The following is a 26,617-nucleotide window of genomic DNA, read 5'->3' as shown; positions in this document are numbered from 1 at the left end:
CCTGGCAGCTTGTAAGTGTCCAGAAAGTGCGGGGCGGGGCTGAAGGCCACTCGTCGGCCTGGGGTGATCCGGCGCCCCGCCCCGCCCCCGCCCCGCCCCCCTGGGCGGGTCCTAAGGAGTCTTAACGCGCCCGCCCGCCTCGCCGGGCCTCGGCCGCCGCTTGTCACCGCCTGAGCCGCCACCGGCTCTGCGTCTCTATCCCCAGCGTCCTCGTCCTCGCCCGATCGCGCCATGGAAGGTTACCACAAGCCAGATCAGCAGAAGCTGCAGGCCTTGAAGGACACGGCCAATCGCCTGCGCATCAGCTCCATCCAGGCCACCACCGCGGCAGGCTCCGGGTGAGCGCACGGATCTGGCGGGGCGGGGAGCCGGGTCCCACGGTCTCGCTGACTCCGTGTCGCGCTGCACGATGTCGCCACGAGGGCGGCGGCGGGGGCGCGGTCAGATGGCGGAGTCTTCCGCTGCACCGGAGCGGCCGGGTTCCGCCGCGTGGGCCTCGGCCTCGCGAGCGCCTCCAGCCGGCCCGGGTTCCCGGCTCCCCCTGCACCCCAGCGCGCCTCCGAGCTCCGCGGCTGCACCCGGAGGCCACCATGACTGCTGGCGGGAGAGCCTGGCGCACGTGGGGGCCCCATCCCTCTCCACCAACCTGTTGGCTCCACTGACTTGCAGAGGGGGAAACTGAGGTTCCGGATTTATATCAGTTGTTCAAGGTCACAGCGAAAGCTGGCATTTCAGCCCTTGCACTGTAAGCGGAGAATGTGTGTAGAGCCCACCATTTTGCAGGAGACTCGGGGCCCACCCTTCCCCGCATCTCTAACCATGCTCTCCTCCTCGACACTTATTCCTAACCCTGCCATCTGTGGGTTGGGGTCCTGCTTTGGATCCCGGCGCCGCTGAGGACTTCAGGGTGGGGGCGGGGAGGTGACTCGTGTTCACAACACCCTGGGCATGAGAAGGAAAAGGGAGACTAAGATCAGACCCGAGCCAGGAGGTTGCAGTGCGAGGCCGGGGGAAGGAGGTTTGCCAAGCTTGGAGAATGAAGGCGCGGGGCCCACACGGAAAGGGAAGTTCTGGGGTAACGGTGTTTCCACACTGGGTGGTTTCAAGAAATTCTGAGGTCTCCGTCGGACCTGGTGTGAGACCACTGAGATAGGGAGGTGTGGGCTTCGCGGAATGGTTTGGGGGAACTGGGTTGGGAGTGTTCAGAAACCCAGCTAAGCTGTGAGTTTAGAACAAAGACCAGAATTCTGGATTCTGGCCAGTTCCATACAGGATATATTATTAGAGTTAGTCTCTCTGGCCTTTTAGCGCGGGTTCCTACTTACCCTTCGTGCTTTTGAGACGGGGTGTTCTCAGAAGGTTTGGGCTGGGAGCCCTTTGCCACTGAACTTCCCATTCATACTTTGGACCTGTTATCTCTCTTGGGTTTAGATCGCTGACTGTGGTGTAGGGTGTTCCCTGCCCAAGTAGAGACCTGACTTCCTTTCAACACGGTCTTCTCCTTAGCTTAGCACAGAGTAGGTCTTCGTGTCCTATATTGCTTGTTCTCTACTGGCCCCTACGATTCCCTTCAGGTCTGAAGTCTAGTCAGAGAGGAGCGGTTAACTAACTGCTACCTCTGCAGCTGCACATTCTACAAAACTGATAAGCATGCAGACCTTGCCAAGATCAGGGAGCAGCTAGGTGGGAATTCCTGGAGTAACACAGCATCCTTGATTCCTTCCTGATGATCAGTTTACACATGAAGACGTTGAAAAGGAGTGTGTTACGTCATTGGCCCAAACTGGTAGTCAGTGGCTACCTAGTACAGCCTGGCGTGGGGCTGGCTTCTCAGAAAGTTCTCTTAGGCGTAGGGCGGATAGCAGGCTGGAGGATGAATGAAGGGGCAGAGGAAAGCCAGGTATAGCTTGGAGAGAAATTAAGTAACATTTTCAGCTGTAAGAGGGCTTACTTCCAAAGCAGGGGTGGTCTCCAGGGGAAAGTGTTGCAGGTGGCTACAGAGTTACACCAATGTTTACATTGTAGCCTTAGGAATTCCCTGGACTCTGAAAATATCCATGTGCAAAATGACAGAGGTGGCTATGTAAAATACGATGTGTGTGTGTGTGTGTGTGTGTGTGTGTGTGTGTGTGGTGTGTGTTTGCATGTTTGGGTATATTTTAGGTGCAGAAAAGTACTACTTGGGAAAATGTTTTTTCAGCAGGAAGTAACATTGCTCCTCAAGCCCTGTCACAAGAATGATTTTGAAATGTGTGTGCAAAGAGGATGATTGTGTACAGAAAATATTCCAGGAAGGCTTGAGATGTGAGTGTGTTCTGGCTCCTGAATGTTTATTTGGAGGCTCACTGCAGTGAGTGAGTTCCATCAAGTGAAGGCAGGTTCAGTACTGAAGTTCTGACCCAGTCAGGAGCAGATAGACGAACTGACCACCCAATCGATATGTCCCATTTTCTGGGACAATTTGGGATGTGGTAGAGAAAGAACACTTTGGTCCAGTCTTCACTGGCCACCCACTGAGGCTGGACATCCTATCAGTTAGGGTCCAGGTTGCTGATTTCAGAATGGCAAGCGGTCCTGAGTGGACAGTATTGTCTCATCAGCCCTGTGTGCAGTAGGCCTCATCAGGCCCCAGAAAGTCAGCACACTGGCCTCTGTGTGGGGAGTGGGGTGGGTGGAACATCACAGAGGCCTTTCTGTTGAGGCAGCACCCACAGTGGCCGGACTCGCTGGGGTCATCTTCCACGTGCCGATGCCGCTGTGGCAGGGGTCCAACTCATCCAAGCTTTAACAAAAGGAAACTCCAAAGGCCTTGTCAGAAGTGGCCGGGTTGCTGAGTTTAGTAGTGAAAGTTCTCAGCCCTCACCTTGCAGGGCTAGACTGTGTTAGCCAAATGCAGCCAAGTGTCATCTGCGGGAGCACCCCAGTCAGGCCTGACTTAAAGGGGAAGTAGTCTGTGCTTTCAGGGAGTCCCTTAGTGTTTCTGACTCCACAGCTTTGGGGAGAGTACCTGGGAGGATAGGGTAGGCCCAGACCTGGCTTGTGAGCACGAGGAAATAGATCTAATCCTTCTCTGTTCTGAGCAGCGATGTCCTTGTCAGGAAGACCCTACTGTTCTCAGTGCCTCAGTTTCTCCATCTTTAAATGATGGGATCATAGAAAGCCGGTTAGTCTTTTTTTTTTTTTTTTTAACTGTAATAAGATACATGAGGCACTCTAACTTTACAAAGAAATTTTTTCGTTTATCTTGGTTTTAAAATTTGTTTATTTTGGTTTTACTTTGTTTTTAGACTTATTTTGTGTGTGTGTGTGTGTGTTTTGCCTGCATGTATGTATGTGTACATGTACATGTCTGGTGTCTATGAAAGTCAGAAAGAGAGCATTGGATCCCTTGGAAGAGGAGTTTATGGGTGATTGTGAGCCATTGGGTGGGTGCCAGGAATTGAACCTAGATCCCTGGCAAGAGCAATAAAGTAGTTCTAACCCCTAAGTCCGCTCTCCAGCCCAAAGAAAAGGTTGTTGGGTTTTTTGGTTTGTTGTTGTTGTTGTTTAAACTTGTAATTTTAGATGGAGAGAATCCAAACACGTGAGGGTAAGGCTCATGGTGGGAATATGAGAGAAGAAGAAACAGCTAAACAGGAAGTCAAAGAGCATACCCTCTGCTCCCCCAAGGACCTTCCAGTGTTCCATACCACCTCTGCACCCCGGTCCAAACCTCCAACATGTAACACATAAATAGCATCCAAACCATGATTTTTAAATCAGGTCCCTTAGGAGTGAGGTTGAGAGTTCGGGGTGAGCAGACCCTGGGGTCTCACTGCCTGCTCTTGAAGTGGCTGGAGCTTTTCCTGTTCCCCAACTCCGGCATTCAGGGGCATTTTGACCAGATGTGCAGAAGACCCTCTCAAGACTCTAGCCCCTGTGTGGCTTCAGCCTCATGGGACAGAACAGGGCTCCCAAGGGCCAGCTTCTTTTAGGCTGCCTGGGGACATCTGACTCCTCCTGCCCCTCCTGGCTCTGACTGAGGTAAGAGCAAAGCGGTTGAGATTGCCCCACCACCACCACCAAGCAGCAGCAGCAGCAGCAGTCATGTTTCTCAATTCAGGGTGAAGACACCTGGCAGCTCTTGAACTACTGGGCTCTTTGCCTGGGTGAGCCCTGAATCAGCAAAGCTAACGGCCAGTATTCCTTAAACCTGGGAACAAAGGGGCGGGCGCTAATTGGGGTCTGCTGGAGATCACTTCGTGGCTTCCTGTGAACTCAAACTGACTCCTAGAGTTGGCCTCTTGTCTCCAGAGCCTGGTCCCATGGAATCAGGAGCAGTTCTCTTTCCCCGGGTGTCCAGGACACCCCTGAGACCAGGGACCTGGACAGAGCTGGGGCCGTAGTATCTAGAGGTGAGGTCGAGCAGAGCTCACAGTGGCGTCTCTTGCTTAGAAGTTGGCTACATCCCTGGATGGAGAAGAGTGTGATGGCTGAAGGCTGTACAACTCGTCTGGGAAGTACAGACACCTGAGAACTTCCTCCACTGGCCTCTCAGCACTGCCCTCCTTCCAGAGACAGAGCAGTAACTGCCCCGTGGAGGGACACTTTGCAGAGTGAAAGGTTTTAAATGTCCATGTCTGACTTGTTTTGTTTTTGTGGTATTAGGGAGTGGACCCAGAGCCAGGCAAGTACTCTCTACCACTGAATTGTATTCTCAGCTAATTCTGAGATTTTGTTGTTTGTTTTTCAAGACAGGGTTTCTCTCCGTATCCCTGGCTGCCCTGGTACTCACTCTGTAGACCAGGTTGGCCTTGAACTCAGATCCGCCTGCCTCTGCCTCCTGAGTGCTGGGTTAAAGGCATTCGCCACCACTGCCCAGCTAAGATTTTTTTTTTATATCTATGGTAATTTTAGTGAATTTATTACCTTTAATTTTAGGACATGCCCCAGCCTCTGAAAGACCTCTCTTGCCCATCTGCAGTTTCCTCCCTTCCCACACTGGCTCAGCTTTCCTGTCTCTGTAAATTTAATTCTTCTGGATATTTTATCATAATGGAATTGGACAGAATGAGGTCTTTTGGGTCTGGCTTCTTTCACATGGCATAATATGTAGATTTGTTCACGTGATAGCATGGCTTTTCATGCTTCATTTCTTTTTACAGCTTCCCTTGTATGTCACACATTTTCTTGCTTTTGTCCTACCCCTGCTGGTGACTGGCACTGGGTCTCTGGACAGGTCACTTGACTTCTGAGGACCCTGACAGTCCCGACCCTAAAATGAGAAGGATGTTAGACCTGATCTGTGATGATGTCAATATGGATATTAACTGGCTCAGGAGAGGTGTCGTCAGACAAAGATCTGAAGGAATGGCCTGAGGTCCAGGATCAGATTCATTCTGGGTGGGAATCAGCTCACTGTTTGAGGGACTTCCATCTGATACCCTGAATTTATTAGAAACAAGGCCTTACCCTATAACCCTGGCTGGCCTGAAACTCACTTTGTAGAGCAAGCTGGCCTTGAACTCATGGGAAACAGTCTTGCCTCTACCTCCCAAGTGCTGAGGTTACAGATGTGTGTACCACACTCAATTTACCAAATATAAGGGGAGGGGAACATGTGCATAAATTAACCAAGTGTGGCAATACACATCTGTAATCCCAGCTCCATTTGGAGGACCCCAAGGGCTCACTGACCATCCCGTTTAGCCAGTGGGTGGGTTGTAGGTTCAATGAGAGACCCTGTCTCAAAAAATAAGATGGGATCGATGAAGGGAGGCGACTTCTTTGTCCTTTTCCTTATCTCCCATTCTCCCAGAAAAACACCCCGAATGCCCCTTTATTCTGTTTTATAGTGTGTATACACTGCATTTGTATGTATTCACAAACAATGTGGTCGTCTCTGTCATGTCTCTGGTGTGCTTTTCTCACAGGCTGTGTTTGTGAGGTAGCGTTGATGTTGGGTCTGTAAAGGGTAGGTCCCTCGCTGCCTCTGCTGTCTGTGTTCCCTCGTGTTTCATTCATCTGTCCTGTTGGTGCATGCAGCATTGGTTCCAGACCATTCCTTGCTGTTTAACATGGGAACCTTCTTGTGTGTCCCCCAGGGTACACATGGAATGTATGTTTGCATTCTTCCGTGTGTTCCTGTGTGTGTGTGTAGGCTTGCTGGGTCTCGGGGAACAGGCCTCTCTGACACAGTCTTTCTATGTGGTCAAAGTGGCTCACGTTTTCCATCTTTTGTTCGGGTACATTTGGGTAAACTACATTTCCCCAGAACTGTTTTGTTTTCAAATCTTTTTATATCAGGTGGGTCAGAATAGTCACCATATATTTGTGCCTTGAGTCCTATTAAGAACAAAAAAAACAAGCCGGGCGGTGATGGCACACGCCTTTAATCCCAGCACTCGGGAGGCAGAGCCAGGTGGATCTCTGTGAGTTCGAGGCCAGCCTGGGCTACCAAGTGAGTTCCAGGAAAGGCACCAAGACAGAGAAACCCTGTCTCGAAAAAACCAAAATTAAAAAAAAAAAGAACAACAACAACAAAAAAACAAAACAAACAAAAACAAGGTCTTTACTGGAGCCCAGGCTTTGAAATGGCCGTCTGCCTGCCTCCTTCGGGCTCCCAAGCTAGGGTTACAGGCATATGTCACCACGCCTTGCTCTCACTGCTGTGTCTGATACTGCTCTTCTCATAAGAAAATGAGTCACAAGTTGGCTAGATTTTTGGTGTCTTCCTGGTGTCTCCCCACTCCTCGCACCCCTTGTGAACTAGCTTTTGGTCTAGAGGTGTATGTAGTGTGCTGTCAGAGGGCTTGTTCTCCTTGGCAGCCTTGGGTTTGATCCCGGAACTGGCCCTCCCAAAAATAATAATTTAGAAAGAACTAGCTCTGGGCTCTGGTTCTTTATAGTATGTATTTTCTTTTAAGATCTATTTATTTATTATGCATACAGTATTCTGCCTGCACGTGTCCCTGCAGGCCAGATGAGGGCACCAGATCTCATTACAAGTGGTTGTGAGCCACCATGTGGTTGCTGGGAATTGAACTCAGGACCTCTGGAAGAGCAGTCGGTGCTCTTAACCACTGAGCCATCTCTCCAGCCCCATATTTTCTTACTGTTTCATGAAATTCTAGGGTTTTTATTTATTTTGTTTTATGTGTATGAATGTTTTGCCTGTATGTCTGTGTACCACATGCATGTGGTGCCGACAGAGGCCAGAAGAGGGTGTTGGATCCCTGGGGTTGCAGATAATTGTCAACCTCCATTGTGAGTGCTGGGAATTGAACCTGGATCCTCTGGAAGAGCTGTGAGTGCTCTTGCTCTGAGCCACCTCTTCAGCTTTTGCTTTATTTTTAATTTTTTTTCTGGGCTGGAGTGTTAGCTTGGACCTTACAAGCTTTAGGACCTGAGACCCCCTCAGAGCCCATGGACGTGGTGGTGTATGCTCGTAATCCAGTGCAAGTGAGGCAGAGACAAGTGGATCATGGGGCTTAGTGGCCACCCAGTCTAGCTTAATTGGTGAGTCCCAGGCCAATGAGATTGTCTCAAAAATCAACCAAGGACCAGCGGTAGTGGTGCACGCCTTTAATCCCAGCACTCGGAAGTCAGAGGCAGGTGGATCTCTGTGAGTTTGAGGCCAGCCTGAGATGTTACACAGAGAAACCCTGTCTTGAAGAACTGAAAAGTAAAAAATAATAAAAATCAACCAAGGTCACAGCACCTGAGGAAAGACCACCAAGACCATGCCTTGGCTCCTTCATGCACACACATGTGAACCTGAACACATCTTTTTTCTGCTCTCTTTAAGTTCAGTCCAGTTTTTTTTTTTTTTTTCTAGTACCCCCTTGGGTGCCCGAGTCTTTTCTTTTGTAGATTTTAAGCATTGGAGGCTGCCATGGTGAGGCCATGAGTGCTTGGTCTCTCTGGTTTGTTCATTCACCTTGAGGCCCCTTGGGGGATTTTCTCTGGCCTTTTCCTACTGGGAAGCCCAAGAGTAGGAATGAATGTTATAGGGGTGGACGCCCTCCTGGAGAGGGGACCAAGGAAGCTTGTGTGTGATCTGGAGAAGGCCAGTGTGTGTGTGTGTGTGTGTGTGGTGGGAGAGACATTATTGGGACCTGGTTCCAAACTGCACTCTTTCTGGGTAGACTGAACTGATTGAGATTGTAGATGGCCCCCTGGGCCAAGGCAGAGCTGATTGTTTAACAAGCCGCCGAGTGTACTTGTAACTCCTGTGCAGCACACAGAACAGGTGGTAGGGTGACTATCCCCACCCCTCACGCCGCCTCTGCTCAGATGCATCTTCAGCTATGTTTTCCATGGCACCCGCAGGTATCTGATTCAGGCAGGCTGGATTGCAAGGAGCGTTCGGTCTTGAAGCCGCAGGTCCCTGTGCTTCTGGCCCCACAGATGTTCTAGAAATTTGGGCTTGAGAGTGGCCATGTCTCCTCGGTGCTCAGCACTTTTTACAGCATCCTCTCTCGATCTTTGGCTCATTGCTTCTCTCTTGCCTGGAGTGACGGGCGAACCAGAGTCCTGGTCTGTAGGTGAGCAGTTGAAGGCCCTGAGGGGTTTGGCACCTTGTGCCCTCAGCCACTATTGTTGCTGGTTGGTCTTTGGTCTTTTGGAGGACCCTCCACCCAGCTCCCAAATAAATCACACACATGGAGGCTTCTTCTTACTTACGAATGCCCGGCCTTAGCTTAGTTTCTAGCCACCTTTTCTTAACTTAAATTATCCTTTTGCCTCTGGGCTTTTCCCGTTCTCTTACTTCTGTATCTCACTCTTACTCCGTGGCTTGCTGTGTAGCTGGGTGGCTGGACCCTGGAGTCTTCCTCCTTCTCTGGCTCCTAGATCTTTATCCTCCCAGATTTTTCCCTCTATATATTCTCTCTGCCTGCCAGCCCCGCCTATCCTTTCTCCTGCCTCACTATTGGCCGTTCAGTTCTTTATTAGACCATCAGGTGTTTTAGACAGGCACAGTAACACAGCTTCACAGAGTTAAACAAACGCAACATAAACAAAAGTAACACAACCTTAAAATAAGCCACTAGTGGCAGTGGCCAACCCACTTTGTACCTTTGCATTGGCTCTCACTGGTTCCCCGAGACCCCTTCACAGCATCCCCATTCATAAACAAAGAAGCGGAGCCTCCCGGAGATGAGCTAAGTCACATATCCCACATGATGCAGCCCATATCCACACACCCTGCCCCCGCTGAGAAGGCACTTAGTGGGTTTGAAGACTACATCAGCACCTGGTGTTGTAGGTACCCTCTTCAGGGGCCTAGCAAGGAAAACATAAATCAATAGTTTGTAACACATATCAACTTGTGGGATCTCCTGTAGCTCCTCACCTTCCTCCATGTCTGCTGTGTGTGAGCTTGGGCACTCCTCTGCCACAGACGTCACTCCGCCATACAATTTCTCTGGGTGTCCTCCTTAGTTATGGCCATGCCAGAGTGTCACCCCTTGGTCAATAGGCAGAGTCCCTGCCCTTATCTCTCTTCTTTGGGCCCTTCCTTCCCTACTGGGGCTTCCTCATAACAAGCCATGCCATTTCCCATCCCCCCCCAAATTTTATTGCATTCATTTTAAAAAAAGATTTATTTTATTTTTAGTTGTGTGGATATGGGTACGCATATGTGAGTGCGGGTGCCTGTGGAGGCCAGAAGAAGGTGTCAGAACCCCTGGAGCTGGGGTTAGTTACAGGTAGCTCCTCATGTGGGTGCTGGGATCAGAACTTGGATCTTCCAGAAGAGCATTTAACTGCTGAGTCATCTTAGGAATGGGGCTGTACTCAGAGGGTAGGAAGGGCAGTTGGCCTGGGTGTTCTCAACTGAAGTGGGCGCTGGGGGCAAGGGGTGAGGGTGCCTCTGAGACAGACAGGAGTCTCTCGTTGACATGTCCTCACCTCCCTCTTTTCAGGTGTAGTGTCTTTCCCCCATGACCAGGAGTTCATAGAGATGGTGAAGTATGAGGCTATCTATCGTGTGTTGGGAACGTGGGAACTAAACCAGCATGGACAGTTCTGGATTCCTCTACTAACCTGTCTATTGCTGGGAGCGATTTACCGCTAACCTGATGGGGGAACCCCAAGAGGGGAGGAGGCTGCTGGTGTGAATCCCACCCAGGGTTGCATGTGCCCTTGGGCTTGGTATTGGCATGTTTTAGTGTGAAGCGCCTCGAGCAACAGCATCAGGGCCGAGCCGAGCTGCATGTGTGGGAGGCCGATCTTGATAGAGTGTGGCTAGGCAGACTCTGCAACTGGCCGAGAGCGACAGCCTCTGGCCCCATTCCGGGGTAGGGACCGGGTTAATCAAGTGATCCTGTGCAGCCTGAACTCACATAGCCTCTAGGATATAATCCTTGTGCTTTCTAAAACCATTCAGTTGTCAAAATAAGACTCTAAAATAGAGACCCTACCACTCCAGAACTGGAAGGGCAGCTTCCTGCTTTTGCCAACCCCACCTCAGCTCTTATCTACCCGCAGGCAGGAGGGGTTTGTTATTTTTATAATGATAGCCTTTGTGGAGATGAGCTTGTGTGTTGCACGTTTCTGTATGCTAGCCTTCAGAGTGTCCATTCAAAAAACAACCAGAAAACTAAAGTCCGATGTTTCAGTTTGCAAACCTTCCCTTACCCCTCTGCTCATGGCCCCAGTGGACCCCGGAGTGGGCAGACTGCTCCTTATAAGCAGGTGGATTCTGGGCAGTCTCTTTGGGGTGTGGCTCCTTGACCAGTTAAGTCCCTCTAGGAACTCCTAGGTAGGGACTAAGCTCCACCCCCCATACTGGGTACTCTTGGGATGGTATGGCAGTCCCTGGTACCCAAGCCACTCTAGATCCTAAGCCACCAACAGTAGCCTTCTTGAAACACATACTATGTTTCTAAGTAGTGGGAGCCCATGGCTCCGATGCCTGTGTGTGTCTCCTCAGAACAGGCATCCCCAGGCCCCTGACACATGCCAGAGTGGATGTTGTAGGCCAGGGTCTGTGGCCAGGATGCTCATGCCTGTCTTCTCTCCTTGGCCACAGCCACCCCACATCATGCTGTAGCGCTGCCGAGATCATGGCTGTCCTGTTTTTCCATACCATGCGCTACAAGGCCCTGGATCCCCGAAACCCTCACAATGATCGCTTTGTGCTCTCCAAGGTAAGAGCCCTGCTGCTAGCCACACCTACCTGGGGCCGGGCCCTGTGGGTTCCCTGGAATGGTGGTGAGCGGTAGCCCAGCCCCAGCCCACCCTTCCTTCCCTACCTGCTCAGCCTACTCCCCGCTCTATGCCTTGTGCTGAACTGACAAGTTGAACTTGAGCTAAGGGACCAAAATTAACAGGTACGGTAGTCTGGGTACATCAGAGACTTAACAAAGCGGGGTAGGGGGCAGAAGAACCTGCGCTTCTGCTGGGTGTGTGCTCAGGTTTGATGCTGACAGGCAACACTGAAATCCAGGTCTGGAGATCCTGTGTCACCTTCTGCCCGAGCCCCTCTGTGTTGTGCCAGCGTTCTGAGGGCCAAAGCTTTGCCCTCCTCGTGAGTGACAGTCCACTACAGTTGGGGAGGGCCGACGCCCCGTGTTTCCTCTTCTAGTAAAAATCACAGCCGCCAACCATACCACAACTGCCCGAAATCCACCTGTCCTCTGGCCTGGCTCAGCAGCCTCTGGTTTCCCGGGGCAGGCTGTGAGGCTTAGAAGTCTGTCCAAGTGTGTCCCATGCCAGCAGCCGGGATTAGGGTGGCGGCCGCCTGCTGGGGTTTTGGACTTGTCCAGCTGCACAGCTGTGCCCCCTGCACCTGTCATGGTGCCTGCCCACTTTGGACTGTGGGAACTTTGGGCTGAAAACCAAGCGTCTGGAGAGGGTTGAAAGGGGAGAAGTAGCCTTCACTGGCTTCCTCATCTGAAATGGATATCCTGGCTGGCCAGCTCAGCCAAGCCCGGGAGCAGCATGTGCAGTGGAAACGGTCCCTGCAGCTCTGCCTCTGACCTCCTTGTGCACCTCCCCACAGGGCCATGCAGCTCCCATCCTATATGCAGTCTGGGCTGAAGCTGGCTTCCTGCCCGAGGCAGAGCTGCTGAACCTGAGGAAGATCAGCTCTGACTTGGATGGGCATCCTGTCCCGGTAAGTCACCCAGCAGGGAGCCTCCTGGGCCTCTGCCTCATCTCCCTCTCTCCTAGGCACAAGGGAGAGGGGAAAGGCAGAGGAGCCGACTATGATGAGGAAGGAAAAGAGAGAGGTCCGTGGGGTGATGGCAGAGTGCTAGTGGTACCTACCTAGGGAAGGAAGTGCTTTGCCCCTTGGTGCCAGGTTGATCCCAGCACATACTGATGTATCACAGGCACACTGTGGTCTAGGTGTTCACGAGGGCCGAACACTCTCTATTATAATCTGTTATAATCCCCGTCACCCATCTCTAGCTGCTTCATGTGATCAGCTGTGTTTACAGAGGAGGCAGTTGAGACTCTGAGAGGTTTAGTTCCCAGCCTGAGGTCACACAGTTCACTAGGGTTTAGAATTGAACCCACTCCCAGAGTGACTTTGCTGTCCGAATAAGAACTCAGTCTCGCCGGGCGGTGGTGGCGCACGCCTTTAATCCCAGCACTCGGGAGGCAGAGCCAGGCGGATCTCTGTGAGTTCGAGGCCAGCCTGGACTACCAAGTGAGTTCCAGGAAAGGCGCAAAGCTACACAGAGAAACCCTGTCTCGAAAAACAACAACAACAAAAAAAAAAAAAAAAAAAAAAAGAACTCAGTCTCCAGAAGGTCCTTCTGCAGGGCAGGGGTTCACTGACTTTGGGTGGGGATGCTGCCCTGGCTGCCATGGCCAGAGAAGCCAAGATCCTAGGGGGTGAGTTGGAAACGCTCTTTCCTGGCCCCTTGAATAACTGTGGATCTCTCTTACGACAGAAACAAGCCTTCACCGATGTGGCCACTGGCTCCCTGGGCCAGGGCCTGGGAGCTGCTTGTGGAATGGCATACACAGGCAAATACTTCGACAAAGCCAGGTAACCCAATGCTCCCCACTCCTACCCTTGGTAATTTTGAGGGGGTTCCTCAGTGGCCCAGGCTTAGCCCCTCCTACATTGCCCCTGGCTCCTCTTCCTGCCTGACTGGGGCTAAGTAAAATCAACATGTGCCCCCTTCTGCCCTCAAAGCCCTGAGATGGTGACGTGGCCAGCACTCCTTTCAGATGAGACCAACTCAGACATAAAGGACCCTCCCAGAGTCTGGCTGTCAGGTCAGGTTTGCATCCTGAGTACATAGTGGTACCATATGCCCTCAGTCTGGTGCCCGGCTCCTGAAAGTGTCAGAGCAGCCTGCCTCCCCACCCCCATGTCTGACAGGAAGCTTGGCCGGGGCGACCTGCCTTTGTGTATGAAGAGGATTAAATTATGTTCTGGAGGGCAGGGTCCTCGAGGCACCTCCCATCAGCTAGTGTAGAGACTGAGGTGGGTGGGTGGGTACAGCCTGGTGGATAGGGTAGCTATTCTGGCCTCAGGAGATTTGTCGAACTCCTAGTGCCCTTGGGACAGATTTCAGCCACTTGATCTGCTGTGGACAGGTTGCGCCTAGGAAGCAGAGTGAATAGGCTTCTAGGAGTAACCACTGGTCCGAACAGTTCCTCCAGTCCACCATGTGGGAGCAAGGCTGAGTGCTGGGTTTCACCTGGAGAAGCCTCACTGAGGGCAGGGGTGTGAGGGGTCACTAGGAAGAATACTTACCTAGATCTTCTGGTCTGAGTGTCCCGAGGCACACCCATCGTCCCCAGGTGCCCTGTGGGCAAGGAGTTTCCTAGGAGGGCTGGAGGGGACTGGCCTACAGCCAGGAACATCCCACTTCCCTGTCGGCCAGCCCTGCTGAAGAGAGGCCACAGCCAGGTCCCTCTGGGGACAGGTGGCTGTAGGAAGCCTGACTGCCCCGCCCACATACCGGGAAGCACCTGCTGTTCGCAGGAAGTTCTTGGGCGTGGGGCTTCTGGATCAGCTCTCTGGAGAGCCCCAGTCCTCCCAGGACCCAGCCCCTCAGTCCAGGGTCACCCCCAGCACAGCCTTGGCCGCAGTTCCTGGCTGAGCTTTAGGGCGAGCGTAGCTACACCCAGAAATGATTCACTCTGAGATGAAGTGTCGCAGAGGATGAGGTGTATGCTTAAGAACATTTTATCTGGCCTAGAACCAGAGAAGTGAGTTAATTATTCCCTACAGCTGCTTGAAATAATTCCCTGTGAAGGATCGTTTTCTGACCTTGACATAATAGAACAAACCAGTGTAGGGAGAAGGGCTTTAGTGGATTCCCAGAGGCTGTGGTGGCTTAGAGCCAGGGTTAGCTGAAGCCTGGGCCCTCAGACAGTATCGTGTAGGGGTGGGGTTGTGGGGGGTGAAGGGCCAGGGCACCAGGAGATTATCGGGCCCAGCCAGGCACCCAGAGCTAGCATGCTGATGGAGCCAAATGGGTTGCTGGCATACTCTCCCTGCAAGCTCTTTTAAACATTTTTTTGTTTTGTTTTGTTTTAAAGTACATTTATTCATCAACAATGATACAATTTTAAAAAAAAAGTTTCTCAGTGTTTTCTAATTGCTGGTATGTTGCTCTTTGAGATTCAGGGACAGTAAATCAATGTCCCAGGGTTTTCAAAATTATATTTTAGACGTATGTCTAACAGTCTTGATGCTCTTGTTATTTGAGTTGCTAAAATTCTTGTTTACAAGAATAAAATACACTAAGTTTAGTAGCAGTTAGAAAAGAACACATCCTAGAGAGATGGTCCATGGAAAACAAAATTTAAAATTCAGGTCCCCTGGAAGATAACAGCCACTGTGCGGTTACACGTGGACACTGCCTACTTAGCACTGAGTTACAGAGCAAAGAAAGAAAGAAAGAGAAAGAAAGAAAGAAAGAAAGAAAGAAAGAAAGAAAGAAAGAAAGAAAGAAAGAAGGGAGGGAGGGAGGGAGGGAGGGAAAGAAAGAAAGAAAGAAAGAACGAAAGAAAGAAAGAAAGAAAGAAAGAAAGAAAGAAAGAAGGAAGGAAGTGTGTGCATGGCCTTAGCTCTCCTTTTCTTATTTATCATTTGTAGTTCTAACTGCTGTGGTTAACCTTCAGTTTGTGGTCACTTTGCCTCAGTTTCTTTCACAAGTGGCTGGAATTACAGGCACGCATCACCAAGTCTGGCTCCCTTTTCTTGATTCTTAACCCCTTTCCCTAACTGAAATCTAATAAGGTGTTTCTTCCACATTAAGTCTTCATAAAAGGATTTACAAATTTGTAACCCTAATGTAAGTTCACATTCTGCTTTTTAAAACGCTAAACTTTCCCCCCACCCCCCATACCCCTACCCCCCCCCACCCCACACCCTACAACCCAACCCCGGTTTGTCATAGTGAGGAGGCGAATGTGCATATGCCGTGGCGAGGTGTGGAGGTCAGTGGATAAGTTGAGGACAATAAGGGACTTGGGGAGTTGGACTTTGGTGGTCAGGCGTGGCATCGGGTACCTGCTGAGCCCTAAAACATCTAAACAGTCTATCGTGGCCATTTCCTCAGGGCTAAACTAACAAGAGATGCTTTAGTGTCTCTAATGTCCTGTCCTGTGGGTATACCATGTGTCACTTAGCCAGTCTTGTTGGACGTGCAAGATGGTTCCCGTGAGCGCGGGCGGGCCTTTCTCTTAGTTCCCGATGCCACCTTACAGCCCCCGGCCCTTATTTGTTGTTTCCTTCTAATCCTGTAGAGCTTTTATTTCTGTGATCTAAGGAATGGAGTAAACGGAATCTATCCCGGTTAACATTAAGCTGGCATGCTGGGCAGTGCGTGCCTTTGATCCCTGCACTCAGGAGGCAAAGCATGTGGATCTCTGTGAGACAAGGCTGCATAGTGAGACCCTGTCTTAACTACAAAAAACGAATCGCACACATTAGGCAGGCACCTCTACCTGAAACTAACAAGTTTTTAAAGACTGGCCTACGTCTTTGTGATTTTTCAGCACGTCTCACATCTTTGGGGTTTTTTTGCAGGCCGAGTGAAGGCCTTGTCTATACTGGGTTAGTACTCTTCCACTGAGCTACTCCCCCAGCCCCAACATCTTTGAATTTTTTTGAACCCTGATGTGCAGAGTAAGTCTAGTATTGACAATGCTGTCATTGACTACCGGGTGCCTTCTTAATTCGCAGCCTCTGGAGAGCCATGCTGACAGGTCTTTAAGTGGATCACAGTGTAGTGCCAATCCCTAACATTTGACATCTGGCATCTCCAGCTAGGGTTAGCCCAGGCTTCTCTAGGCCCCCCCACATCTATTCACAGCCTCATTCCCAGCATCTCAGGACCTTAGGATACTCTCCTCTCCTTAGTCTTTTGACCCTGTGGGGCCAGCCCTGTCTCTGATCTTGAAGTACAAGGCTATGTTGTAAGCCAGCTTGGTTCCAGTCTGACTTTGTGGAAGTGGATTGGACATGGGACACAGCCATTCCACCTCCCTAGAAACTCTGGAGGTCAGGATCCCCACACGCCTGTCTCTCTGGCTCTTATCATGGAGGTCCTTTTGGGGAGCTGCTGTGTCAGACCAGAGCTCCTTTGGGGTGTTTGGGCCCCAGTAGCCTTAGGAAGAGAGAAGATGGCTAGAGGAAAACCATGTTCCAGAAAAGCATGTGTCTGAAATGCGGGCCCTCCCGTCCAGGGTACCAGTGGCCCCACCTAGTAGACACCTCACAAGAAAAGTCCCAGCCTGGGAAACATGCAGGAAGTTCTGTGGCCTGGGCCTGTGGAAGTGCTGAGTCATGCTGACAACTCCGGCTGTCTAGCTATGGGCCTGCAGTCAGTTGGAGGGCCTTTCTCTGTGAGTCCAGCCAGGCAGAACCACACAGCTGAATACTGGGCAAGGTGTGGGGGTACCCACCTCCCCATCCTGACACCCCTCCCTCTGTGTGCATTTCTATACAGCTGACAGTCCAGGGCACAGTCCGATATGTAACTTCAGACGCAAGTCCTTTGACTGATCTGAATGTTTTCTTGGCCTCTGTGGATTTGGGGAATTCCTCTCAAGGAGGTCACTCAGCTCAGGGCCCAGCACCAACCATGGGGCGGGCCCATGATGGAGGCAGTTACTCTTGGCTACTGCTGCAAGACCTCCAGATCCTCACCTCCCTTGGGGCTAGGGGGTCTCTGAACCAGTCCTGTGCCTCTGGCCTTACCTCTCTTTACCCCACCCTCCAACAAAAGCTCTGCTCTCTCAGTAATGTACCCTGATTTCATACTCGTACCTTGACACCCTGCTTTGAGAAGACCGCCCTTGCCGGTGTGGAGGGGAGAAAGCCGTACTGGAGGAACTTGCAGAGAGCCTCCCTGTGAGGCACCTGGTCCCTGTGCTGAGCAGCTGTGCCTCGTCTCTTCCCCCAGATTGAATGAGCCTAGGTTCCCAAGGTCCCGTCTATCCAGTCTTTGCTGGGGAGGGGTGCCAACCCCCCAAGTCCTTCAACCTCTCTTCCTTCTAACTCTTGCCTCAACAGCCCCAGCTCTGATTCGTGCTGGCCAGATCCCCATCATCTCAGCAGCCGGTCCTGCGGCTCCTGGCAGCTTACTTGTAGAGTGTGGGCTGGCCTTAGGTTCCCAGTGATGACATTGACCTTGTCGTGTCCCTGCTGCCTGCTCTACATGGCCATATGTGGCTGGCTGCACCTCTGTCCCGGTTTCTTGGGAGGGTGGTGTTGAGGGCCTCACTCTCCCAGGAGAGAGGGACCAGCCCTCCCATGAGCTTTTGTCCACAGCTACCGAGTCTACTGCATGCTGGGAGACGGGGAAGTGTCCGAGGGCTCTGTCTGGGAGGCCATGGCCTTTGCTGGCATTTACAAGTTGGACAACCTCGTTGCCATTTTTGACATCAACCGGCTGGGCCAGAGCGACCCAGCTCCCCTGCAGCACCAGGTGGACATCTACCAGAAGCGCTGTGAGGCCTTTGGGTATGTATGTATATTAATATACCCAAAAAGGTGGTGGTGAGGGCATAGCTCAGTGGTAAAGCCCTCGCCTAGCATGTACAAGGCTCTGGGTTCAATCCCCAACGGTGGTGGGGTGGAGTAGAGTGTTAGGGTTCACAGCACTGTCCCAGCTCCTTGACAGAGGTTAGATAACGTGGTTGAGCGTATAAAAGTCTGCAATATCTATGGAGGAATCAGGTGCACACTGAGCCAAACATTTTATGAATCTAATAACATGTGGGCTCCAAACTCGGTGCATGGTCTCCAAAACATCTCTTAGGAAATGAGTGGATCAGGACGAAAGGACGGGGCATGAACTAAGCTTTGAATTATTTGAAAGGAGGGAAATTAAAACTAAGCAAAAGAAGCAGACTAATGTAGGGGAAAGGAAGAAAGTCCAGATTGGAAACAGTCGTGTCTTAGACTTTCCAGCTGGAGTTCGGCCATGGGGTGGCATGCAGGCAAGCTCCCAGATGCTGGGCCCCATCTTTCCCTGGGGGCTTTTCAGGGTCCTCTGGCACCTGGCTGCCCCTGACCCTGTGCCACCTCTGTCCCCAGCTGGCACGCCATCATCGTGGATGGACACAGCGTGGAGGAGCTGTGCAAGGCCTTTGGCCAGGCCAAGCACCAACCAACAGCCATCATCGCCAAGACCTTCAAGGGCCGTGGGATCACAGGTCTGTGTGTTTCCCCATCCCCAGAGAGACCCTTGTGCCTGGAGAAATGCCTGTCATTTTCCTAGAGTGACTGACTGGTCTCAACTGAGCTGTATAGACAGACAGATGCTTCCTGAGTGAAACAGCCCCTTAGTGTATGGTGTCACTCAATGGACTGTCCCTGCCAGCTCCAGCCATCTGCCCTGGGTTGCAGTGTAATGTGGCACTGTGCAGCCCCGAAGCTCCTGGAAAGACCTGAATTCTCCCCCAAGGAAGCAGGGCACTGGGGTAGTGCCTGGCGGAGGCCTTCACCAGGCGTCCGACAATGGTTCCCTGCTTGAGAGTGAAGCAGGCATAGTCCCTCCCCGACACCCACGGTTGAACTCCAGATCCCTTGAGGATCAATGGAAGGGTCAAGCTGTAAGTGACCAGAGACAATGAGAAATCTCACCCCAGTTCTAATGGTTGTAATAAAAAAGACAGAAAATAGAACTGGGGATATGAGGCACATGCCTGTGGTCCCAGCACTCAGCTGGTGGAGGCAGAAGAGAATAGGGTGACCCTTGGCTACTTAACGAGTTTTAAGCCAACCTGGTTATGTGAGGCTGTGTCTCCAAAGGAAAGAGGGGCTGGCAAGATGGCATGGTAGGTAAAAGTGACTGCTGCCAAGCCGGATGGTTTGAGTTCATCCAACATTGAGATTTAGGTTTGGAGGTGACTCAGACTGCCTGGTACTGACTGGGAGGGTTGGTCTGTCTGTTCTTGGATCTGCTTAGGCTACAGTGACAGAAGGTGACCTCAGAGGGTGTTAAGCCTCACTGGTCCCCAGACGGTGAAGCTCTGAAGGGATGGGAAGACCTCACTCTGCTCACAAATGTGTTGGATAAACTTAGTAGTTCTCTCTCCTTCTGGTCGTCTGCTTCGTTTTCCGTCAGGGGTTCCTCCCAACTCCCCCCAAAACTGAGTCTGAGTTCTCTAGCATGGGCTGCAGAGTCTGGGGCAAGGGCCTACGGGGACAGTGGCAAAGGGGACACACATCTGCCCACACGTGGCTCCTCCTCCTCCTGTTCATCTGAGCCGTTTCCCCGAGTGGTGGGCGGGCATGCAGAAGTCCTCTTCTGTGACCTTCTTTTCCTGTCCCTAATAGTGCCGGGTTCTTCTTTTCCGTGACACCGCCATTCCCATGATTTCCCTCTGTGGATATCCCTACCTGACCTTCTGTCTTCTCCAATACCCGCAGGGATTGAAGACAAGGATTCATGGCATGGGAAGCCCCTCCCCAAAAACATGGCTGAGCAAATTATCCAGGAGATTTACAGCCAGGTCCAGAGCAAAAAGAAGATCCTGGCCACGCCCCCTCAGGAGGATGCCCCTTCAGTGGACATTGCCAACATCCGCATGCCCACCCCACCTAGCTACAAAGTGGGGGACAAGGTACCTAGTTGGCTCTTTAGTGATGGATTGAACTGGGTTGGAGCTGGTTCTCTGGTTTCCCGGGGTCTAGGCCTCCTGGAAAGGAATGAGTCTGTGGCAAACAGGGAAGCTGAGGCTCCTTGTCTGTTCCTGATGCCGGAGTTATGTGCCCGTAGAGGCTCAGAGGGCGCGAGGGACTTGGTCACATAGTAAGCTTCTAGTTGAAAAGATTAGCGTTCAGGGCTCCTTCGTGGTCTGGTAAAGGCTAGGTGGAGCGGTCTTGGTCTATGCTTTTCTCTGAGTAAAGCTCTCAGTGAAGCCTGCAGCTTTCTGTCTCCAGGCCCTTGGTCTTCTTGTGTTTTGGCAGTTTCCAGGTCTCACTGGGCTCATTTTTTTTTTCTGTTTCCCTTTTTATATTGTTGTTTTGAGTTTCTTGATGCCAAGTTTCACCGTGTAGCCCAAGTTTGGCCTCAGATTGAACAAACTCTTGCCTTTGCCCCTAGTGCTGGGGTTACAAGCATGTGCTGCTCCTATGCCCAGCCTCTGTTTCCATGTTTATAGCCCCTCAGAAGCTTCAGACAAGACCCCAGGCCTCAGCCCTACACACGCCTCGGTGGTACTCAGAGCCTTTGTTCTCCCTACAGATAGCCACCCGGAAGGCCTATGGACAGGCCCTCGCCAAGCTGGGCCATGCCAGTGACCGCATCATTGCCCTGGACGGGGACACCAAAAATTCCACCTTCTCGGAGCTCTTCAAAAAGGAGCACCCAGACCGTTTCATTGAGTGCTACATTGCCGAGCAAAACATGGTGGGTAGGCTGAGGGGCACAGCCAGCCACAGCTGCAGAACCACCATGATGGGGCAGCGGCCGGCTGAAGCCCTCTTCCTCCCTGGGGCAACCATATTGGCAATGCCAAGTGTCAGCCGTGGGCCAGCTCAGAGAAACCACAGGAGCAACTAGGACCCCACACTGACCTTTGACCTTGAATGGCCACTTTGGGGGTGATTATTCCCAAGGGACAGTTACACGTGGGAGGAGCTTGCATGTAGGACAGGTGTGGTGGTAAAGGGGACCTACTGGCCCATAGAACCTTTTTTTTTTTTTTTTTTTGGTTTTTTCGAGACAGGGTTTCTCTGTGTAGCTTTGCGCCTTTCCTGGAAATCGCTTTGGAGACCAGGCTGGCCTCGAACTCACAGAGATCCGCCTGCCTCTGCCTCCCAAGTGCTGGGATTAAAGGCGTGCGCCACCACCGCCCGGCCCTTTTTTTTTTAAAAAGATGGACTCTAATGTATCCCAGGCTGCCCTAGATTTCAGTATGTAGCTAAGGCTAGCCTTGAATTCCTGATCCTGCTATATCCCAAGTGCTAGGATTACAGACGGCTACCATACCTGGTATCAAAGGAAAATGATCTTGGGAGAAGTTTTGAGGTGATTATTTCAAGTCATAGGAGTCTGGGGTTGGGAAACAGGTTACAGATCTACAGAGGTCTCGCGTGAATTAGCGTGCTAGGATCATAGGCTCTTCCACTTCCCACGTGTGGCCTCAGGAGGGTTCTGGGCTCCCTGCTTCTTCAGGGCTGACCCGCCCTTCCTGTCCCCAGGTGAGCATTGCTGTAGGCTGTGCTACCCGCGACAGGACAGTGCCCTTCTGCAGCACGTTCGCGGCCTTCTTTACTCGGGCCTTCGACCAGATTCGCATGGCAGCCATCTCGGAGAGCAACATCAACCTCTGTGGCTCCCACTGTGGCGTGTCCATTGGTGAGTTTAGACCAGATGCTAGCACCCACTACCTTCCTCAGAGCGGTGGATGTGGGAGGGGTTGGGACCAGGGAGCCAATCATCATCTCCTTCATCTTTTCAATACCCCAGGGGAAGATGGGCCCTCACAGATGGCCCTGGAAGACCTGGCCATGTTTCGGTCAGTCCCCATGTCAACCGTCTTTTACCCGAGCGATGGAGTTGCCACAGAGAAGGCAGTGGAATTAGCAGCCAATACGAAGGTTAGTCATGCAGCTGTTCTTTTTGAAGTTAGCTCTTCTGTAGAGAGGCAGAAGAGGAGGCCAACACAGAGGCAGAGTTGGTCACTGGATGCCCAGGGAGGCATTTCCTGACCTTGTTGTGGTGTTTGTATAGCTTAAAGAAGTGAGACCAGGAAGAACAAAACATACCATTCTTAGTACATCATGGCATCCAGTTGGACAGTAGACAATATTTGCCCTGCTTGAGTTGAAGAACAGAGTAAATGGTTCAGATCAAGAGCTGCCCTGCCACAGAGTAGCATATAGAGTTTCCTGTTTCTTGCCTGAGAGCAGGGGCCGGCCTTACTGAGGCATTCTGGAGACTAGCCCCACCGAGAAGTCAGGCCAGTCAGTCTGCTTTCTTGCTTCCAGTCTGAGATTAGCCACGCTGGGAATGCTCCTCATGTGTTTAGAGGTGCCAGCCACAGGGAACAAGTCCCATCTCCTTGCTGTGGCAGCTGGGACGCAATGACTGTTGTTTATAATTAATTGATGGCTGGCAGAGGCTTGCACCTGGGAAAAGTGGCCATCTAGAAAACTCTGCCCTCTGTCACAGGACAGATCTAAGTGCTGTCCTGTATTTCTCAGTTTATCTGTTCCAATCTCAGGGCATCTGTTTCATCCGGACCAGCCGCCCAGAAAATGCCATCATCTACAGCAACAATGAGGATTTCCAGGTTGGCCAAGCCAAGGTCAGTGCCCTTCATGTCTGAGAGAAACCCCAGAGAGACACAGACCCTGCTGCTACTCCCACTACCAGACCCTAACCTGGCTCCTAGTCTGAACTTCACTGTCCTCATGTCACCCCCAGGTGGTTCTGAAGAGCAAAGACGACCAGGTGACAGTGATCGGGGCTGGTGTGACTCTGCATGAGGCCTTGGCCGCTGCAGAGCTGCTGAAGAAAGGTAAGGAGGAAGGGACCAGGAAGGTCGCGGACTGAGCGATGTCTACATGTTACACAGACTCTTATCTAGTTAAAGGGTGACCCTGAAGCCACCCTTTGAGTCATTACACCATGTCCAGCAAGTTCTGGGACATCTGATGACTTTAGTCCCAACCTGTGGTCCCAGTACATCATATCAGAGGCCTTGGAGCCGGACAGTGAGGCTGGAGTCACAGCTCAGCTGGGCTCTAGTTAAATAAATTACTGGCCATCATTGTGCCTCTGTTTCCCCGTCTGTAAGCTGGTTCTTAACCTTTATGACTGTCCTGAGGACTTAGGTGTGACTTTGCATTAACACTATTATTACAGGTATTAATGTTAGCTAGTGATATCGTAGGGCAGACATGAAGCGCCTCTCCATAGGATCACCAGACATGCCACATCTCAAGCTGTGAGCACCAGGAAGCAAAGGGTAGTAGCTTGGTTTGGTGACTTCAGAGTGGCCTGTGCGGTATGGGGGGCAAACAGGCCTGAGGCTGTAGCAAGACAGGCCTGAGAGAGGTCCAGAAAGCCCCTCCCAGGCTGGGCGGCTGGGTGTGGTGAGCATCTAGCTTTTCTCCCGCGAGGGTCGCTGGCTACAGCTGTTCTTCCTATCACTCCGTAAACCTTTGTCTTAGATCAGACATCTGAAGCCCCCCTTTATCCTCAAAGGCATAGGAGGATGAGGACCCCCACACACCAATCTGTCCTTGGACAGTCCACAGGGCACACAGCTGACCAGGATCTCCCAGAGGGCATTGGCAAACAAAGGCTCAACAGTCAGCCCCCAGAGAGTGATTCTTCCTTGGCCCATAGCTATGAGACAGTCTCCAAGGCACCCCATTCAGGATAAGGGGCCGCTGAAGTTCCACCATAGGGCAGGGCACAGCATGCAGCCTTCTCTTAGCTGTGTTCTGGTCTTCCCTCACAGAGAAGATCAGCATCCGAGTGCTGGACCCCTTCACCATCAAGCCCCTGGACAGAAAGCTCATTCTTGACTGTGCGCGTACAACCAAAGGCAGGATTCTCACGGTGGAGGATCACTACTATGAAGGTAATTGGGCTGTACCAGACTGGATCAGGAAGGCTAGAGAAAGGAGCAGGGGCCCGGGAGCCAAGGTGTAGACAGGGCTTGGAATTCCTCTGAGGGCAGTCTGCCTTTGCCACTCAGCACTGACGGGGCCTCGTGGAGCTCAGCCAACCAGCAGCTGTGAGTTAGCCGGGTCCCTAAGCCAAAGCCTAAGCCTCATAAGAGGCCAAGTCCCGACTGTACTGACATAGGGCTGTGGGTTTTCTGGCTACATACAGAATGTCCTTTTTAATCCTTTCAAAGCATCTTCTACAAGTACATGCCACTTCTTTCTTAGAGATGTCTCTGGGGAAGACATGAGCTTCGAAGGTCTAGTGCACAACTTGGGGTCAAGCTGACCTCCACCTGTACCGCACATGTGTGCACACACATACTAAATAAAGAAATAAATGGAGGAGCTGGAAAGACTCAGCAGTCTTCCAGAGGACCTTGGTTCAATCCCTGTCACTAACATAGCAGTTTAAAGCCATCTATGACTCCTATTCCAGGGGACCAATTTAAGAAAAAATAAAGTGTTCCACAGGCACATTAAAAATATTTTAATTACATAAAGTTAAGTGTCATGGCAACATCCCAGCACTCAGGAGGCAAAGAGAGGTGAATGTCTGTGAATTCAAGGTCACCTTGATCTACATAGACCAGCCAAAGCTACAAAGAAGAATGGATGCAGGCTGTCTCAGGTGGTAGAGTCCTTGCCTAGGGTGCAGGAAGTCCTGGTTTCCACCCCCAGCACTGCATAATCGGGCAGGTGGCTCACACACAGAACCCCAACTTTCTGGAGGAAGAATTAAAAGAATCAGAAGCTCAGGATCATGGATCAGGCTTTTTCTTTTAGGCCACCAACGAGCTCCCAAATCATGACACAGAGACTTAGTTTTGAAGGCTCGGCCTAGCTTAGGCTCGTGTCTGGCTCGCTTTTTTAACTTAGATGAACCTGTTTCTCTTTATCTACCTTTGGCCTCTGGGCTTTTTACTTTTCTTTCCTTCTGTGTATCTTACTTTCACTGCCTCTCATATCGGGCTGGCTGGCAGCTCTGGTTTCCTGCCCCCGGAGTGTTCCCCTCTTTCTCCTCGTTCTCATCCTCCCTCATTCTTTTCTCCTTCTTATTCTTCCTGCCTGCCAGCCCCGCCTATCCTTTCTCTGCCTATCTATTGGCTGTTTAGCTCTTTATTAGACCAATTAGGTGTCTTAGACAGGCAAGGTGAGACAAATGCAACACATCTTTACGTAATTAAACACACATCCTTACGTCAAACAAATGCAGCATAAATAAATATAACATGCCTCAACACAGTTAAAGTAATATTCCACAGCATAAACAAATGTAACATATCTTTACATCCTTACATCATTAAACAAATGCAGCATAAATAAATATAACACACATCAACACAGTTAAAGTAATGTTCCACATCATAAACAAATGTAACATATCTTTTTATAGTTAAAATAATATTCCACAGAGGCTAGAGAGATGGCTCAGTGGTTAAGAGCCCTGGCTGCTCTTCCAGAGGTCCTGAGTTCAATTTCCAGCAACCATATAGTGATTCACAACCATCTATAATGGGATTGATGCCCTCTTCTGGCACTCAGGCATACAGGTAGACAGAGTACTCATGTTAAAAATAATAAATAAATAAGCCGGGCAGTGGTGGCGCATGCCTTTAATCCCAGCACTCGGGAGGCAGAGCCAGGCGGATCTCTGTGAGTTCAAGGCCAGTCTGGTCTCCAAAGCGAGTTCCAGGAAAGGCGCAAAGCTACACAGAGAAACCCTGTCTCGAAAAACCAAAAAATAATAATAATAATAATAATAATAATAAATAAATAAATAAATACGTTGTAAAATAATAATATTCCACAGCAAGGTCATCCTAGACTACAGTCAGTTTGAAGCCGTCTTGAGCTATCTCAAGGAAAAAAAAAAAGAATAGAGTAAGAGTGCACATTCTAAGTAATGGATTACTTATTCTATTACTGTGATGGATTAGTGATGTCTGCTCTGGCAAGGGGAGTGGTGCATATGCAATCTTTGACATTTGGGCTCAGACTAAGACTTACCTGACTTTCCTTTCTCAGGTGGCATAGGTGAGGCCGTGTCTGCTGCAGTAGTGGGTGAACCTGGAGTCACTGTCACCCGCCTGGCTGTTGGCCAGGTACCAAGAAGTGGGAAGCCCGCTGAGCTGCTGAAGATGTTTGGTATTGACAAGGACGCCATTGTGCAGGCTGTGAAGGGCCTTGTCACCAAGGGCTAGGGAGGGCATGGGGTGCTGGGCGGGGGAGCTGCACATTCCTGCGAGGTTCTGGCAAGGTGCTCAAAGATGTACTGAGAGGAGACAAGAAGACGTAAATATATGTTTTGAGAAAAATGAACCCTGAGACCATTTTTTCTCTTTGTGAACATATCCAATGCAGGTTGTGGGATGGATGAAGGGAGAGGGAGACAGCTGGTGCTCTCGGCTTGGGGTCGGGATCTGGGTGTCCCCAGGAATCACCTTCCCCTGTCCAGCTTCTACAACTGCTCCCTGCCAGCCACAGTCAGGGCACACTGACTGTACCCTGCCTTTTAGCCAGTAA

General features: G+C 51.1%; 1 protein-coding gene across 3 annotated transcripts; it reads left to right on the top strand.

Annotated features, from left to right (window-relative positions):
- The first annotated feature begins 116 nt into the window (after positions 1-116).
- On the top strand, positions 117-26,413 carry Tkt (transketolase). Of its 3 annotated transcripts, none has more exons than XM_052733750.1 (14): positions 117-338; positions 11,015-11,132; positions 11,987-12,100; positions 12,885-12,982; positions 17,732-17,923; positions 18,500-18,618; positions 19,838-20,031; positions 20,655-20,819; positions 21,614-21,770; positions 21,882-22,012; positions 22,639-22,722; positions 22,842-22,935; positions 23,884-24,006; positions 26,120-26,413. In XM_052733750.1, the coding sequence occupies exons 1-14, from the start codon at positions 232-234 to the stop codon at positions 26,293-26,295; spliced, it is 1,872 nt and encodes a 623-aa protein (XP_052589710.1). In that variant the 5' UTR covers positions 117-231; the 3' UTR covers positions 26,296-26,413. The 3 variants fall into 3 exon arrangements, with proteins under 3 accessions (XP_052589710.1, XP_052589713.1, XP_052589711.1); XM_052733753.1 differs by lacking the exon at positions 117-338 and adding an exon at positions 562-745; XM_052733751.1 differs by lacking the exon at positions 117-338 and adding an exon at positions 9,929-9,951.
- Positions 26,414-26,617: the final 204 nt, after the last annotated feature.

The sequence above is a fragment of the Peromyscus californicus genome, unplaced genomic scaffold (assembly GCF_007827085.1).
Source record: "Peromyscus californicus insignis strain IS unplaced genomic scaffold, ASM782708v3 Scaffold_12__1_contigs__length_115047231, whole genome shotgun sequence".
Taxonomy (NCBI): Eukaryota; Metazoa; Chordata; class Mammalia; order Rodentia; family Cricetidae; genus Peromyscus; species Peromyscus californicus.
The sequence above is the reverse complement of the archived record's forward strand: the minus strand, read 5'-3'. Positions and strand labels throughout refer to the sequence as shown.